At 40.1% G+C, this 14,711-nt stretch overlaps 1 protein-coding gene across 2 annotated transcripts in view; it reads left to right on the top strand.

Moving 5' to 3' along the window:
* Positions 1-14,711, top strand: part of SRGAP1 (SLIT-ROBO Rho GTPase activating protein 1) — a 138,199-nt gene that overhangs the window by 58,689 nt on the left and 64,799 nt on the right. For both annotated transcript variants that reach the window (XM_079303560.1, XM_079303559.1), the window contains exons 2-3: positions 9,394-9,589; positions 12,073-12,235. In XM_079303560.1, coding sequence (XP_079159686.1) covers positions 9,394-9,589; positions 12,073-12,235 — 359 coding nt within the window. The remainder of the gene's footprint in view (positions 1-9,393; positions 9,590-12,072; positions 12,236-14,711) is intronic.

Raw genomic sequence — 14,711 nt, 5'->3', positions numbered from 1 at the left:
ATATCTGTTGGAGAGAAACATTTGCAGAATGCACAAAACAATTAATTAATGCAGATAGTGGGTTCTGCAAATCATTAGCTTTAAATTTTGTTTATTCTCATATTTCATTTCATTAAAAAAGGGAGTGATATTTTTCTTTTTTTTTTTTTTAACTTCTAACAGATTGAAGGCTGTTTCCAGGGGACCTGGAAATATGCAAATTATTTTAGTCCAAAGTTCATTTACTATCAGATATTATTCCTAATTTTACTGCTGAGTGAGTAAGCAGCTGAGTTACCTACAGTCTCACGGGATATTTTTTTCTATTCCATTAGCAGGAACCTTGGGTGGTGAGGGTTTTCTTCTCCTGCTACTCTAACGACTGAAGATAAATTTAATTAAATGTGGTCCACAATCCAATTTATGCTTCCCTGTAGCAGGAAGAATCTGCTCTGTGACACTGAAGGATTTGTTTTTTCCCAGCTGCTGTTAGTGGAATTTGAGGCTCTGAGTAATTGGGTTCAAAACCATCCTTTGAGGTAGGCATTTTATTTTCTCACTTAGGCATTACACCTTCTACCAAATCAGAGCAGTACATAGACAAATGTATTTGAAGAAATGCAGAATTTATCTAATCTTGTTAGGTGATCTATAAAAATACCTATCTGTTACTGCTTCTTGTATAATAGTTATAATCAGCCAGCATGGTGGTTATCTGATTATCTATTTTACACTTACTAGTACTCCAACAGACAAAATAAGTATTTCTCCCATGATAGGGGTTATTCTTTTGTTTAATTAGTAAAAAATATACAAATTTTCAGTTCAAAGTTTGGCATACAGAACTTTTTTTTTTTTCATTCCCAAAACATCGTGTCCAGTTTCTTAAATCCTCTGTTGAATCAATCAAAAATCATGAATCTGTTGCAGAAAAAAAAAAGTACATATGTATTTTAGAAGAAAAACACACAGGTGCTCAATGTATTAAGTTGGGGGGTGGTTTGGAGTTAAATGTATCAAATCTAAATGAGCTACAGTGGAAGTATTTTACTGTATATTAGACAGGCTGGACTGAAAAGTGATGTGGGTAAAATGCTGGCACACTGCACAGATTACTGTTTCCTTTTTTGTGGTTAACTGCACTGTTGCTTCACCTTAGGACTTTAAGAGCTGTCACTGAAAGTCATGGCTGGGTCAAATGCATTCTCTTATTTATGACGTGCAGCAGAGTATGTGTCATCCTAAAAATGTTTTATTGATCTCCTAAAGATGTGCTGTGCATGGAGAGTCATTTTCACAGGATATAGGGAGGGAATTTTTGCTAGTTATTAATTTCTGAATCTTATCACAGTGATAGTTACCAGTGTACAGGAGATGTCATATCTGATTGATGTGCAGATTTCATGCTTTCTTGCTTATTTTGCTGCTTAAGAGTTCTTGGCCTTCACTTCTACCAGCATAACTCTCATCTTAAAAGCTATGTCACCTGCCAGAGGTTCAGAAGAATTAATTTTTTTGTCAAGAAAAGGCACATCTCTCAACATCTCATTTCTAGAAGATGCCTTCAGATGTTTTCATTTGTCAGCTCTCCACAAGAGATGTTAAGAAGGAAGGAAGGAAGGGTTTTATTGTGATAAATAAGTAGAGCTTAACAAAATGAAAAGGTGCTGGGCTGGATGCAATCTGTACTCACACCTGTATGGTCAGGAGGTTTATGCTTCTTGGAGGTAAAGATATGTGCCTGTAGTAAGACTGGAGTAATTTCAGGGTGGTGTTAGTGGACAAGTGATCAGTGTCTGTTGCAGAGTGGATACTGCTGCACTATTCACAGGCAGCTCCATTCTCAGCCTTGCAGCAGCTGAGGCAGGAATTCAACCTGATTTCATCCCATTGACAAGTAAGGAAGCTAATTAAGAGTATTAGGTTTTCATTACTGTTTGGATTGTGACAAACTGGGTTTTCTTTCCTACTGGACACCCTCGTTTGCGTGGCTTTTTTTGTCTCAGAGTGTTAATGCCAATCAGGCCTTCCCAACATTGTGCAAAGCATGTTTCTGAGGAGACCCACGAGATGTTTTTCTGTTCTGTTGGCAGATACATTGCTGGTGAGAAGATAAGAATGATTTGGACATACTGATTTCTTTTCAATTTTCTCATGTGCCCAAAATTTAAGACTGCAAGGAAAGATATTCATGGTAACTTTAACAAGCATTTAAAAAAGGATGATCAAAGCCCTTTAGAAGCTTCAGAATGAGTTTTCCCATAGATCTTGACAGTTCAGATACCCTAAACGGGTTTTTAGACACCTGCTTTATGATCACCTGTCTGCTGGGCAGATAGTTGCACAGACTCTTTTTTCTTCTCTCTCCCTCACTCTCTCTCTCTTTCTTTGCAGAGCTGATTTTCTCATCTAGATGTGGGGAGAGTGTCTGTCCCACAGCAGGAGATAAGGGCTGATCAGTGTGTGAAAGACCTTGAATCACACTGTTGATGAAGAGGAGGCATCTTGCCCTTTACTCTCTACTCTTCTGTTGGCAGAGTTTTGAGATGAGCTGAGCTTTTACTGTTGAGCAAAATGAAGTTCCTTTTCCTCTGAGGGACAGAAGTTTTTGTCCTCAGTCCCAGCTCCTGTGACTACAAGGAACAGTATGCCAGGCTCAAGGTTTGGTAGGGCCAGACTAACTAGGACCATAACTAAGTGCCAGCTCTTAGTTATGCGTGCTAAGGAGCAGTTGCCACAAAAGCAGTGGCACTCAAAATGTGGTGCAGGCAGACTGCCTGCTTAAATTCATGGTCACTTGGCAGCAGCACTGTGGCAAAAGTGTCCTGCCAAGTCATGAGCTGGCATACTGCCCTCCATTTAGACTCAGACTGCAGGCAGCCAAGTGACCAGCAGCTGTGGCTGTGAATAGCAGGAGGGCGTTAGTCCAAGAACAACAAGAAGAAAAGCTTCTTCTTCTACATCTAGAGATTTTCTTTGCTTTTCCAGACATGTCTGTCATTTCAAAACAATCTGGAAGGTAGAAGGTGCCCTAATGCAGCTGCCCTTTTTGAATCCTGTCCACCGGTATCCTCCACTTACAGGATTCTGCATAGGCACCTGTTGTTGTCTGTGACTTCAGTAGACAGGAGTGTGTTTGGTTGAATGTATAGAATGAAATTTGCATCTTCAAGGAAAGGATTCATTGTTTCTGTGCTCTCTTTAAGCAGGACAATGGAAGTGACCCATAAACAATTCTCTGCATCCTGCAAATGGGTTCTACACCAGCCTTCCTGCTAATGGCTGCTCAAGGATTGGTTTTGACCTTTAAGGATGCCAGAGTGCTTGAATGAATGCAGTTTGCAGTTTTTGAAGAGGTTGACAGATGTCAACAGGGGCTTCAGATTGCTGACTCTTTGTACAGCCCTTCAGATAGCAGGCGTGACTCTCACTCCCCATCCATGAGCTGTCACAGTCAACCTCAACCACATCCCCCAAAATCCCCAAACAAAAAATCTGAAATTGATTCTCTGGAAAATAGCACAAAGTCAAACATTAAGTTTAATGCTGCAGTGTGCATGGCAGATGTTGCACTTCAAGTGGTGACATGTATAAAGCTGTATGCTCAATATACTAAGTGAAATTGGTGGGGGCCAGGGTAGAACAAAGTCCACAAAAGCCCTGCCTATAGAAGCTCAAGGGCATTACTGTCTCTGCAGCCACACTTCTTTCACTGAACACAGGCAAGTGATTTCCCCTAGTCTGTCATAGAAGGTTAATGTTGTGGTACAGGCTCATGATCTATTTAAAGGCATTTCTGCAGCAGCCTCCAAGATCTTTACCCCAGCATCTCTCATTAGCTGTCACTCTGGTGGAATTTCCTGACTTTTGAAGTGGATTTTCCTGCTTGTGGTCAAAGAAAATGGCAACAAGGACCTGGGCAAAAGTGTGAGCCAGACTCCCTGCTGACCACAGAGCTTCCCTTGCCATTTGTCATAGAAATACTTAAATAGCTTTCTAGCCAAGTGTCTGAGAAATAAAAACTTTCCAGTACTAGCATCTTTAGACTGTGTATCTCAGAGACAAGTATTGCCAGCTGGGTCTGAGCACCCACCATGGATCTGATGCCTCTCATCATCTTTATCTTTTTGTCTGTTGAGAACAATAATGTCCCCGGGAAGTGTAGGATCACTGATGGGACATGGCATTAAAGAGTACTAGATGTGCACAGGGACGCCTCCAAGCCCCTCTCAGTGATTCCTGCTGTGGTTTCTCTGCTGGCAGCATCCTCAGTGAGCTGGAGATAAGTCCTTTCCTCTAACAAAAACCTGAACTGCAGATGTTAGCCAGCTGCATGCAGCTGGACCAAAGCTCTGTTCGACTAAGAAGCCAAAACCAAGTCCTTACAAAGGCAGGCTGGAATAAAACTGGAATGATCAGTCCCCTCATGCAGCACCCCAACTTCTAGCAGCAAGGGTAGACATGAGCAATTTTTCATGCTAAATAACAGGGGCACAATGAGAGGCGTATGACTCAAGTGTCTTCAAGGAGGAACTGCAAGATGATGAATGCTGCAATAGCTGCTTAATTACAAATGCATGTTGGTCGCCAGATTATATCTAGGCTGAATTAAGGTCTGAATCTTTTCCTGTGAAATATGATCTGGATATCATTGGCATGACAATGAGGGATACATGTGTTGATAGCTCACTGGGGTAAAAGAAATGTCTAAGTGTAATGGTTTAGAAATGCAAAGTCTAAGGTACCATGTATTGGTTTTAGTACATTTGATGAGACATTTTTGAGTGTTTTAAAAGTTTGTTTGTTTGTTTTGGTTTGGGTTTGTTTTGTTTTTTTGGGAAAGAGACATTTGGAGAAAAATGGGAGGTGATGTGGCTTTGTCTGGTTACCCAAGAGAGAAAACTTGCAAACATAACTATGTCTTGTGAGAATCTCTGTACTCTCAAAGTTCTGTTGTGTTACTTGTTTCTGTGATCTTTTGAAGGGTGAGGCCCCGAGGCTGTTGGTATGATTATCCAGTAATACCACTGGATTAATCTGTCTGCATAGTTTGTATATTGTAATCATGACTTAAATAGAATTCCTTGCCAGGCAGGGTGAGGCAGCAGGTGGGAGGCTTGCAGTGCAGCCCAAGGGGGGTGACTGGGGAGACATGTCCTGCTCTGTGGCATTTTCTGGAGCTTTCAGTAAACACCAAAGCCCATGCCAGGACTGCTCTGCAAACACAAAAGTTAGTTCCACTTAAATGGGAGCTAAGAGTGGCAGGCTGTAGCAGCTCTTGGAGTGGCTCAGGCAGGAAGCATCTTGAGGGAGGTGTGTTGATAGCACCGTGAAGCATTATTAGAGTTGCTTTGCTGGAGAGTTGGTTAGAGAGTTTGTGGTGGTCTGAAAGGTCTCCAAGGTCTGAAGGGCTAGGCATAGCCTAGTGCAGCATGGCTGGAGCACTGCAGGGCAGGGATGGGGTGGGCATTGCCGTGGGGAGTTCTGTAGCAGGGCAGCAGTGCTTGTCTGTCCAATTTGGTTATTACCATGTGTTTGCAAGTTGTGAGCTACTAAGGTTGGGAGGGGGGTTTCCTGTGTCTTTTTTGGGATGTTTGATGGAACCTGGTGCTGTTGTGTGTGGAAGTGAAGGTGAAGAACTTTTTTTCCATGCAGGTGTGTAGCCAGCATTATGATTGTGTCATGCTGTAGTGTATCTCCACGGGTTCCATCTGTGGGGAGGACCCTGGCCTGTCGCTGGTTACATACCTGTTCTTCAGGGTAATACACTGCTATAGCACTGCAGTGCTATATAAGTCACTGTTTGTAATGCTGTACTGTGCAAAGAGGTAACCTTGATGAGTTATTTCTGATTACGATTTGGGTGATGCCAGTAGTTCGGCTTTGTCTGCACTTACTCAACTTTCAGAGCAACAATAATCTTGTATCTTTTTCATGGTGCACAGATTTACCCACTTGTCAAGGAAATAAAGATTAGTTGAAAGGTTAGTTATATTTTCAAAACTGGCAAAACCAAAATCTGATTTTATACTTAATGCAGTAATTCTAGTGGAGGGTGTCTGTGAGGGCGGAACTAAAATAATTTTTAACATTAAAGTCTTTACAAGTAAAACTTTATTCAGTTTATTGATTTAAGTGCTGTCAAATGAACTGCTTCCTCACTTTGTTCGTATGTGCAAATCTTGGACAAAGTGTAGGGCAAATTTAATTTTTTTTTTCCAGTTGATGTGATTTCAGTCTGTTCAAGCTACAGAATTGGATGGGGTTCCTTTTGAATGGATAGGATCCCTTTTGAGCCAGCCCCTGGCCAAAAAACCAGTGAGCATGACTCAAAGCTGCCAAGAGAAAAAAGGAGAAGGTGCTAACTCATCCAGGGTCTAAACGGGTCTTTTCCTGGCACAAAATAGCCTGGCAATTTGACATCAGCCACTCAGCAAAGCAGAATAGGACAATGTCATTGTCCATTACAACTGCTACCAATTCAACTTCAAATTTTAATGTGCCAGCAAAATAAGAGTGAAGACAGGCACCCTTCTCTTACTTGCAACACCTGTGTCTGTGTCTATGAAGTTTGGACTATACTGGTTGTGTTTCTTCAAATACAGTGCAGCAATTTTCCATGCCACTCTTTCTAGTCCTAGTGAAATCACACATGTGAACTGGTTAAAGAAAATAGCATTGCCCTGGTACATTTTTCTGTAGCAGTAGGTAATGAATAGCCTATTATAATTAATATTTTAATAGTACCTGGCCAGTTGTGATTTTTGTCATACACAGCCACTCGGGCTGCCTGCCCGTTTTGCTAGTACTTGTTCTGTGGGTTTATTGTTGCTTGTTTTGGGTTTTATTTGATTTCTTTTTTAAATCCTCTGCTCTCGTCAGGAAATGGAAATCACAAAATTTTCTGATCTGATTTCTTATTCATTGCCATCTCCTCAGCCTGCCAATATGGCATTACACATATTATTAGTAAAAGAAGAATTAAAAAATGGAGGAGCAGAATGACATGAAAGACTGGAAGGAGAACGGCTATTGAAGTCACTTCTGGACTGATTGTGATCAGCTAGCATGAGTGGGTTGTACATCTCTCCTTTTTCTCCTCAAGGAGGAGGCCACAGGCTCAGCCTTTTTGAGTCAACATGTTCTTTCTCTTTGCTGAGATTCAAATAATGAGAAATTACAAATCTTCCTTCGTAAAGCTGCAGCCTTCTGAGCCTCAAATTTTACCAACTTTACTCAGAGCTTGTACATCTCTATCAACTTTTGTAGATCATGCTTCAATTTTGTGTTCTAAAATACAAGTTTGAAGGAAGCCACTATTGTCCACTGGAAATCCAGACAGCATCAAAAAGCTATGTCAGTTTCTCAGTTTCTCATATTTTATCTGTTGTCCCTTGTTCATTGTTTCTTGTATTTCTATTCATATATTCCTGTTTCTAAAATCTTTCTCACTCCTGTTGCTATGGTAAAAGCCTGCCTAAAAAAGAAGAATTAGAGCAGCAAGATACATTGACCTACAAAATAATTTGAACATAGATGCTCCGTACAAAACACTGCTTTCAAAGTAACTGCTAGGAAATCTTGAGTGGGAAAGTGAGATGGCCAAAGTATAGAGACCACATACATGCATCTGGATTTAGTGAAACCCCAGCTTACAGACAAAATTGCTGCTTCTGACCAGTGGATCTGTACAACTGGTTTCCCATACACAGGAATTTTCCATGCAATATTAAGAGTAGTAGACACCCAAAAAAGTGGTCTTGAGTGTCTGTTTCTGTTGTTAACCTTCCAGCTCCAATGTGTACATGTATGTCATTGATACAGTGTTGTATTACAGTGGCTCATCCTTGCTGGAGGCACAGTTTCTTTTCCAACAAACTGATTTGAAATGAAGTGAAAACCAAACCATGAATTTTTTGGTTCACCTCCCAGACTATAAAAATGGATGGTCTCATTAATGATTAACACAGCAGCTGGTAGCTCACAGGAGATCTAGAAGAAAATGCTGCAGTGTCTCCCTCCTCCAGCAAAATTAACAGTTTTCTGCACTCATAATGCCTTATTGCTGTATACACATTTGAGTGGATCTCTGCCTTCATACCTGCTCTAAGATCAGTAAGGATGTATTAGATCCTGGTTGCATCAGCTAATTTTTCACCATGTTGATAGTACTTAGTGGTTTTCAGTTCCATGTGATGGTAGCATGACTTTTAGAATGCTCTTCTATTTCAAACTATGCTATGGGCTTTGAAGATTTCCAGGATCTTTTTGCCCACAGCATGGTTATGTCATTAAGAATCAACTAAAATTTCACAACAATTTTGCATTTACATGGACATCACTTCTGGGTGTCTTGCTATTGATAAGTCCTTGTTAAATTGTGTAAAATTAAATTATGTAAAAAATATACACATATATTATTTTCAGCAAGTTTACTCCTCTTTTTACTGCACAATATTGGAGTACACTGTGCCTGGGCAGCTGACAAAAGTGTAATGAACTCTAAAGAACTGAAGAGGTCTTTTTAGGCTGTGTTGTTAGAATGTATTTAACTGGTTAGCACTCAGGAAATAAAAGTGCTAAAAAATTACCAAGCAAAATTTAAAAAAAGTCGGAATGCCAGAAATCTCTAAAGCAAAAACCCTATTACATAGTAAATTTGCAAAAGGTGGTAGGAAATCTGGAGGCTTTTTCCTGCTGCTCTAGAAGATAACTGTGAGCATATATTCCGTTCTAAACTGAGATTCTTTTAAACTTTAAATGTGCTTTTTTTTAATACTAAAACATAGACTATAGTCCCTGGAACCTTGTGCAAATTTTCAAGTAGTTGTATCTAAATATAGGTACATGCTTTTTTCCTCTATATTTGCTGTAAAACATTGTTGAATGCATGTAGAGTACACTGGTTCCCTCCCTGGCAGAGATAGGGCAGATATGGAAGCTCCCCTGTGTTCAGTGTCAATAGATGGTCCTCCAGGGTTTGTTACAAGGTTGTTTCCATGATGTGCATGATGATAGAACACCTGACAGTCAGCAGGCTGATCCTGGCCCAAAGGGTGTTTATTTATCTAACCATTCTTCAGGGCAGCACCTTCTGCAAGGAGATCACTCCAAGCTGGATGTTGTGCCAGTGCCAGAAGCCAGGAGGAGAATGGGAGAGAAAATGGAGACTCACCTTAGCCCAGCAGAGTCCTGAGCCCCTGCCACAGCTGTTTGTGAGACAGACAGTAGGTGACAGGATGCTGGGCATTAAGTGTGTGGTGGCAGAAGTTGCCTCTGCTCTGTCCCACCATGGGGCCTGAAATCCAGCTCCAGCTGGCGTAGCTGTGAGGCTGAAGTGCACTGCAGTTTTGGTTGGTAGCACTCAGTTAATTTGCTTTCACTGACCTGAGTGGATGTGTGTTTCTCTCTTAGAGATCCGAGCTCAACTCGTTGAGCAGCAGAAATGCCTGGAGCAGCAGACTGAAATGAGAGTGCAGCTTCTTCAGGATCTGCAGGATTTCTTCCGCAAGAAGTCGGAAATAGAGATGGAGTATTCCCGAAACCTGGAAAAACTGGCAGAGAGGTTCATGGCAAAAACAAGAAGTACAAAGGATCATCAGCAGTATAAGTAAGAGAAACCTGCTTGCCCATCACCCCCATGTACCTGTTGCTGGTTCAAAGGCCCATTTAAAATGTCCACCCCTTCTTAGCAGTGTTGCAGTTCTCTTTGCAGTTGAGGGTGGATGAGTGCCTAAATGCTAGTGTTGGTGTGGTCTATGCAGTTACTCATGTCAGCTTCTGACAAGTAGTTTCAGTTTCTTAAAAGGTAAGTTGCATAGATATTATCCATATCTACCATATGGATTTTAAACCACCCCAAATGCGGCCAGCATCTAGAAGAGATGCAAAGCCCCAAAGCTTGAAAATCTGTGTGTTCATTTCTAGTGGAGTTGATAGGATTTTGAAGTATCTGCTTGAAGGTCAGTCAACATTACAACAGCAACAACAAAAAAGATAATTTTGGCCAAAAAGACATTAAGACATTAAGAAATAAAAGGCATTAAAAAAAAAAAGACATTAAGAAATAAAACTATTTTGATTTGTTGTTGCATGTGAACTTTGCTGCATCTTCAGCCCTCTGATTCCTGGGAATAAAGATGATGTGAACTCTATGTTGTTTACAATTTAATGTATGCCTTTAATGGCTTGGTATCTTTTGTGCAAAACAAGTGGTCAGGTAGTATCTGGCATAACATTTACAGTATATTTTCTGAAATGCTTCATGTGCATCACTTGCTGACATAGACTTGTGGCTATTTTCCTGATTTGAGCTGATTAATGAATGCATGTGTCTGGCCCTGTTATGCTTAGGGATTTAGAACAGTATTTTGTGTTTGTAAAACTAAAAAATAAATTTCCCACTGTTCACTCAGTGCTGTGCTAGAGATACACAGAAAGGACTGTTGTTTCAGGACAAAAGTATTTTCTAGGTACATCTGGCAAAGGAAAGGTTAATCAAATACAGCTTGCACAGTTCAAAGAGCATTAATATATATTTCTTAAAATTTGTTTTAGTGACTCAGTGATTCTCCATAACCAGCTTGTGCATATGTCATCACTTCAGAGAGAGCCCTGGCTTTTATTCTGCTTGTGGCAAAATCTTTTTTCCTTGTGTGTACAAACATCTTTCCTTGTTCTTAAACATGTTAAATCCAGACTGGCAGCTGTGCATGGGGGTTACAACTTGAGTTCTGCCTTTGGCTTTGTTCTTTCAGTTCTCTGCTTTGAGAAGAGGTTACAACAAAAGTGGCTTTAGTTGTTGGTCCCGAGCTGTTCCCACCATTGCTCCCAGAACAATCAGGAAGGTCTGTGGAATTGTCTTTGGGACATGCAGAAGCAGTGAGGACCAAGTAATATCAGCCTGGCCTTTCAGGAGTGCTCATTTTGTCTGAACTGGCTGATAAAACCCCTTGCTGTGAAGTAACACTGTTAAGATGTCTCTCTGAAACAAATGGAGGAAGTTTTCTTAACTCCTGATTCATAGCAAAGCAAAGCACTGATGATTAAGAGAGTACATTTGTCTGTTAATCATTCCTTGTGGCTTTGATTCTGAGGGTGAGAGCTAAAAGTAGACAATTAGATGGGAATTAAAGTCCATATTTCTAACAATGAGAATTGCTAATTATTAGAAGAGTTTGCCAAGAGTTGGAGGAGTTTCTCCCTCAATTTATCACCACTTCTGCATGTTTTATCCTCATATGCTTTATCTTTTTAACTAAAGGAGAGTCCCTGTAAAAGAGGGAAAAAAAGAGCAGCAAGTTCCTGGAGCAGTTAGTTGAAAGGCAAACTTTATACTAAAATGTCAAGAAAATCATAAGACAAATTTTTTAAATAAGTTTTTGTTGTCTGTGAAATAGTTGCTGAACTACATAGATTTTTATTTTGCCTTGTATAAAAGAAATGAGAAGTCATCTTTAATATAGCAAAAAGTCAAATCAAAGCTGGGAGTGGGGCGACATTGCAAAAAGTCTGTCATGGGAATTTGGAATTGGATCACTGGAAAAAGTCCAGTCCTGCTCCTTGTCTTGTAATTGACACATCTAGGACTAGCAGCAGCAGTGTGTTTATGAATGCTGTGAATTTATGAGCACTGCTCACAGAATATGGATGCTTGAGACATTTTCTTCTACTTCATCACTTATACAGATCCAATGCAGTGAAACAGCTACACCAGCTATTTTGTTGGTGAAGGATTTGGGTTGTGCTTCCAGTGCTTGTTTATTTCTAATGTCAGAAATTAATCACTGTTCCTCTTCCAGGAGTGACCTTTATTGGTTTTAAACATTTACATGTACTCCATCTCTAAGCTTTGTGGCAAGATATTTTTATACTTTTGGGTGGCTTGCAGAGTATCCATGCCTCATGAAACTTGAATGTGTCTTAAAAGTCATCTGAGGCTTGCCTAATCTGACATTCCAAGAATGGATAGACTGTTCAGAAGCAGCTATCTTATGTAACAAGTTATGACTATAAATGTCAGTGAGATGTTTCAGTTAAATACATAACCTTTTCATTTCTATACATTATACATGTATGTGTCTCCTTCCTCAGGAAAGACCAGAACCTCTTGTCACCAGTGAATTGCTGGTACTTGCTCCTGAACCAGGTGAGAAGAGAAAGCAAAGACCATGCAACATTGAGTGAGATCTACCTGAACAATGTGATCATGCGATTCATGCAGATAAGTGAAGACTCCACCAGGATGTTCAAGAAGGTAATGCCTCTCCTGCAATCCTCCATCCAGGCTTACAAGATGCACAAGGGAGGCAGAAGTGTCCTAATAGATAGCATGTGAGGAGAAGATTCAGCACACACAGCATAAAATCTGTTTTAGCATGCATATAAATTCTTCATGACTGTTCTCTTGAAGCAAATACTTAGTGCTGAAATGCCTGGGATCCTGCTGTATATGCTGGTGACCTTAAGAGCTGAATCACAAATACCCAAAAAGCAGAGGAAAAAGCCTGTCCTTCTCTAAAAAGCACACTTGTCTATCCATGCAGAAAGGAAACAGTTTGCTCTTAGGACTCCCAAAATAGTAATGCTGTATTAATGAATTATTTGTAAAAAAGAATTTCATTGTGAATGAAACAGATTGAAGACAAAGCAAAAGTTTGGTTTGTAGTCCCTTGACATAAAGTTGGTACCATATGCTGCAGTTCTCCTAAAAGTGTTTGCTTTTCTACCTAATATTGAATATGAACATACACATTTGATACCCTAAGAATTTCTATTAGATCCTTTAAGTGTTGTCTCTGTACATGTTTGTCCTTGTCCATGACAGTTATGTATTTTCATAACACATGCAATGTGTAAATCCCTCATGTACCAAGCAAGCACTCTAGGCAACTCGAGCTCAAGATCTACATAATGTGTTTGCAGTCATTGTTAAAATGTTCAAGAAGAAAAATGGATTATAAATGCATATTTGTTAACCACAGTGAGATGCTGGTAGACAGTTGGCATACAAAAAGAGTGCAAGAAGAGTAAAGATTGAAAGATGTAAATTGTGTGATGAAATGATAGCAACAGTACCCAAGTTAATGTTTTCAAAACAGGGAACTGGTTTCACATATTCCTGCCCATAATTCCTAGGTAGCACTGGGATTGGGAAGAAGAATCATTTAGGGAGCACATAGGTTGTACTTGGAGGAAATAAAAGTAAAAACTTAAATCAAACTTCCTGGTATGCATTAAAACCTGTAACAGGAACAGAGTTGAAGTTTACAGTTTCTCAATCAGTAAAAGGTTGTTCATGTAATACATTTGATATGTAAAACTGTAATTAACTAACTCCTCAATGTAGTAATATGGAAGATAGTTATAAAAATTGATCCAATAATGAGAAAAGTAATTTGAACAGGCTGCAGTACTGTCTATGTGTGGATAACTCAGAGTTGCAAACAAGTAGAATTTTTTTTTATTGAACCTGCAATAGTTTTCCAGTTGTTTGTGTCTTATCTCAATTATCTTCTTCAATAGGCATGTATTACTACACAAGCCTGTTTGCTTTCAGCATAATTCAGTTCTTTGGCACTAGAAATTTTGTTTTTCCTTCCCTTTTGTCTGGGTAGACTGTATAGTGGTATATTGTTGAAGCTTTCTGTGGAGATGTGTGTGTCCTTTTATATTCACTTATAATTCATTAATGGAGATTGCTGCAGCTTCTCTCTCAAAAGGAGGAAAATGCATGGATATTTTCAGTGTGTTAACAGGAGGCATATTGTCCCATCTCCCTGATAACCTTGTATCTGTCCTCCATGTTGTACCCATGCAGGTGCAACATTTCAAATCTTCTCTTTCTAGCACAGTTTCTTGAAGAAGAGCATGCAGCTGCTCTTGCTTTTTATTCCTAATTTGGATTTTCTAAAGGGGAGAAAAGAGCAGGGAAATTGAGATGGTCCTGCCGTGCATATGCTGAAGCTCACATTAGTAGAACCCAGATCCTCAGCAGCCCTTTGCTACCTTTCATCAAAGTTTGCCAGCTGACACTCAGTGTGAGGGTGTCATGTCAAACAGCTGTTAGCCGAGGTGGAACATGGGCAGAGTGAGCTAACACAGGCTGTGTACAGGGATCTGAGCCAGTCCCATAATGTTAGGGGAAGGGTGGCAGGAAAACATGCAGCATCTCAGCATGGCATGAGAGCTTCATGGGCATGGGAACTGAATGTGACAGTGCTTTTTCACCAGGATCAATTCTGAACACACATTTTTAAGACATTCTATCAGGCTCAGTACTTGTTGCAGAAGGCTGGTATTTCCACTGAGCCCCAGTGTGCACAGTTCTTGCTCTGGTGCTTGCTGCAAAGCACTGGTGATTTATTTGCTGTTAGTTCCCAGGTGCAGAACTGATGATGAAGCTCTTCCAGCCCTAGCCCTTCCATTATCCTGTGATAATTTGTGTCAGATGTGAATGAGCAGTCTAACTTAAGGTACTCACAGAAGTGCATAATGGATGTTTACTGGCAACAAAGAGATCAGATGCAAAGCACATATCCTGTACTACAGTTCTCTTTGAAGGAAAGAGGTCACAGGGCAAAGAGAAGGTGCACTTATAGTGAGAAAAGTGACAGCCAGCAGTGTCTTCTATCAAAACTGTATTCTCCCTGAAGATAAGGTCATTGATTTTGTTGGAGATTTTTAAATATCAAATAGCATATTTAAGCAATTTCTGTAAATTTCTGTGATTC

Source organism: Erithacus rubecula (assembly GCF_903797595.1).
Source record: "Erithacus rubecula genome assembly, chromosome: 4".
In the NCBI taxonomy this organism is placed as follows: domain Eukaryota; kingdom Metazoa; phylum Chordata; class Aves; order Passeriformes; family Muscicapidae; genus Erithacus; species Erithacus rubecula.
The sequence above is the reverse complement of the archived record's forward strand: the minus strand, read 5'-3'. Positions and strand labels throughout refer to the sequence as shown.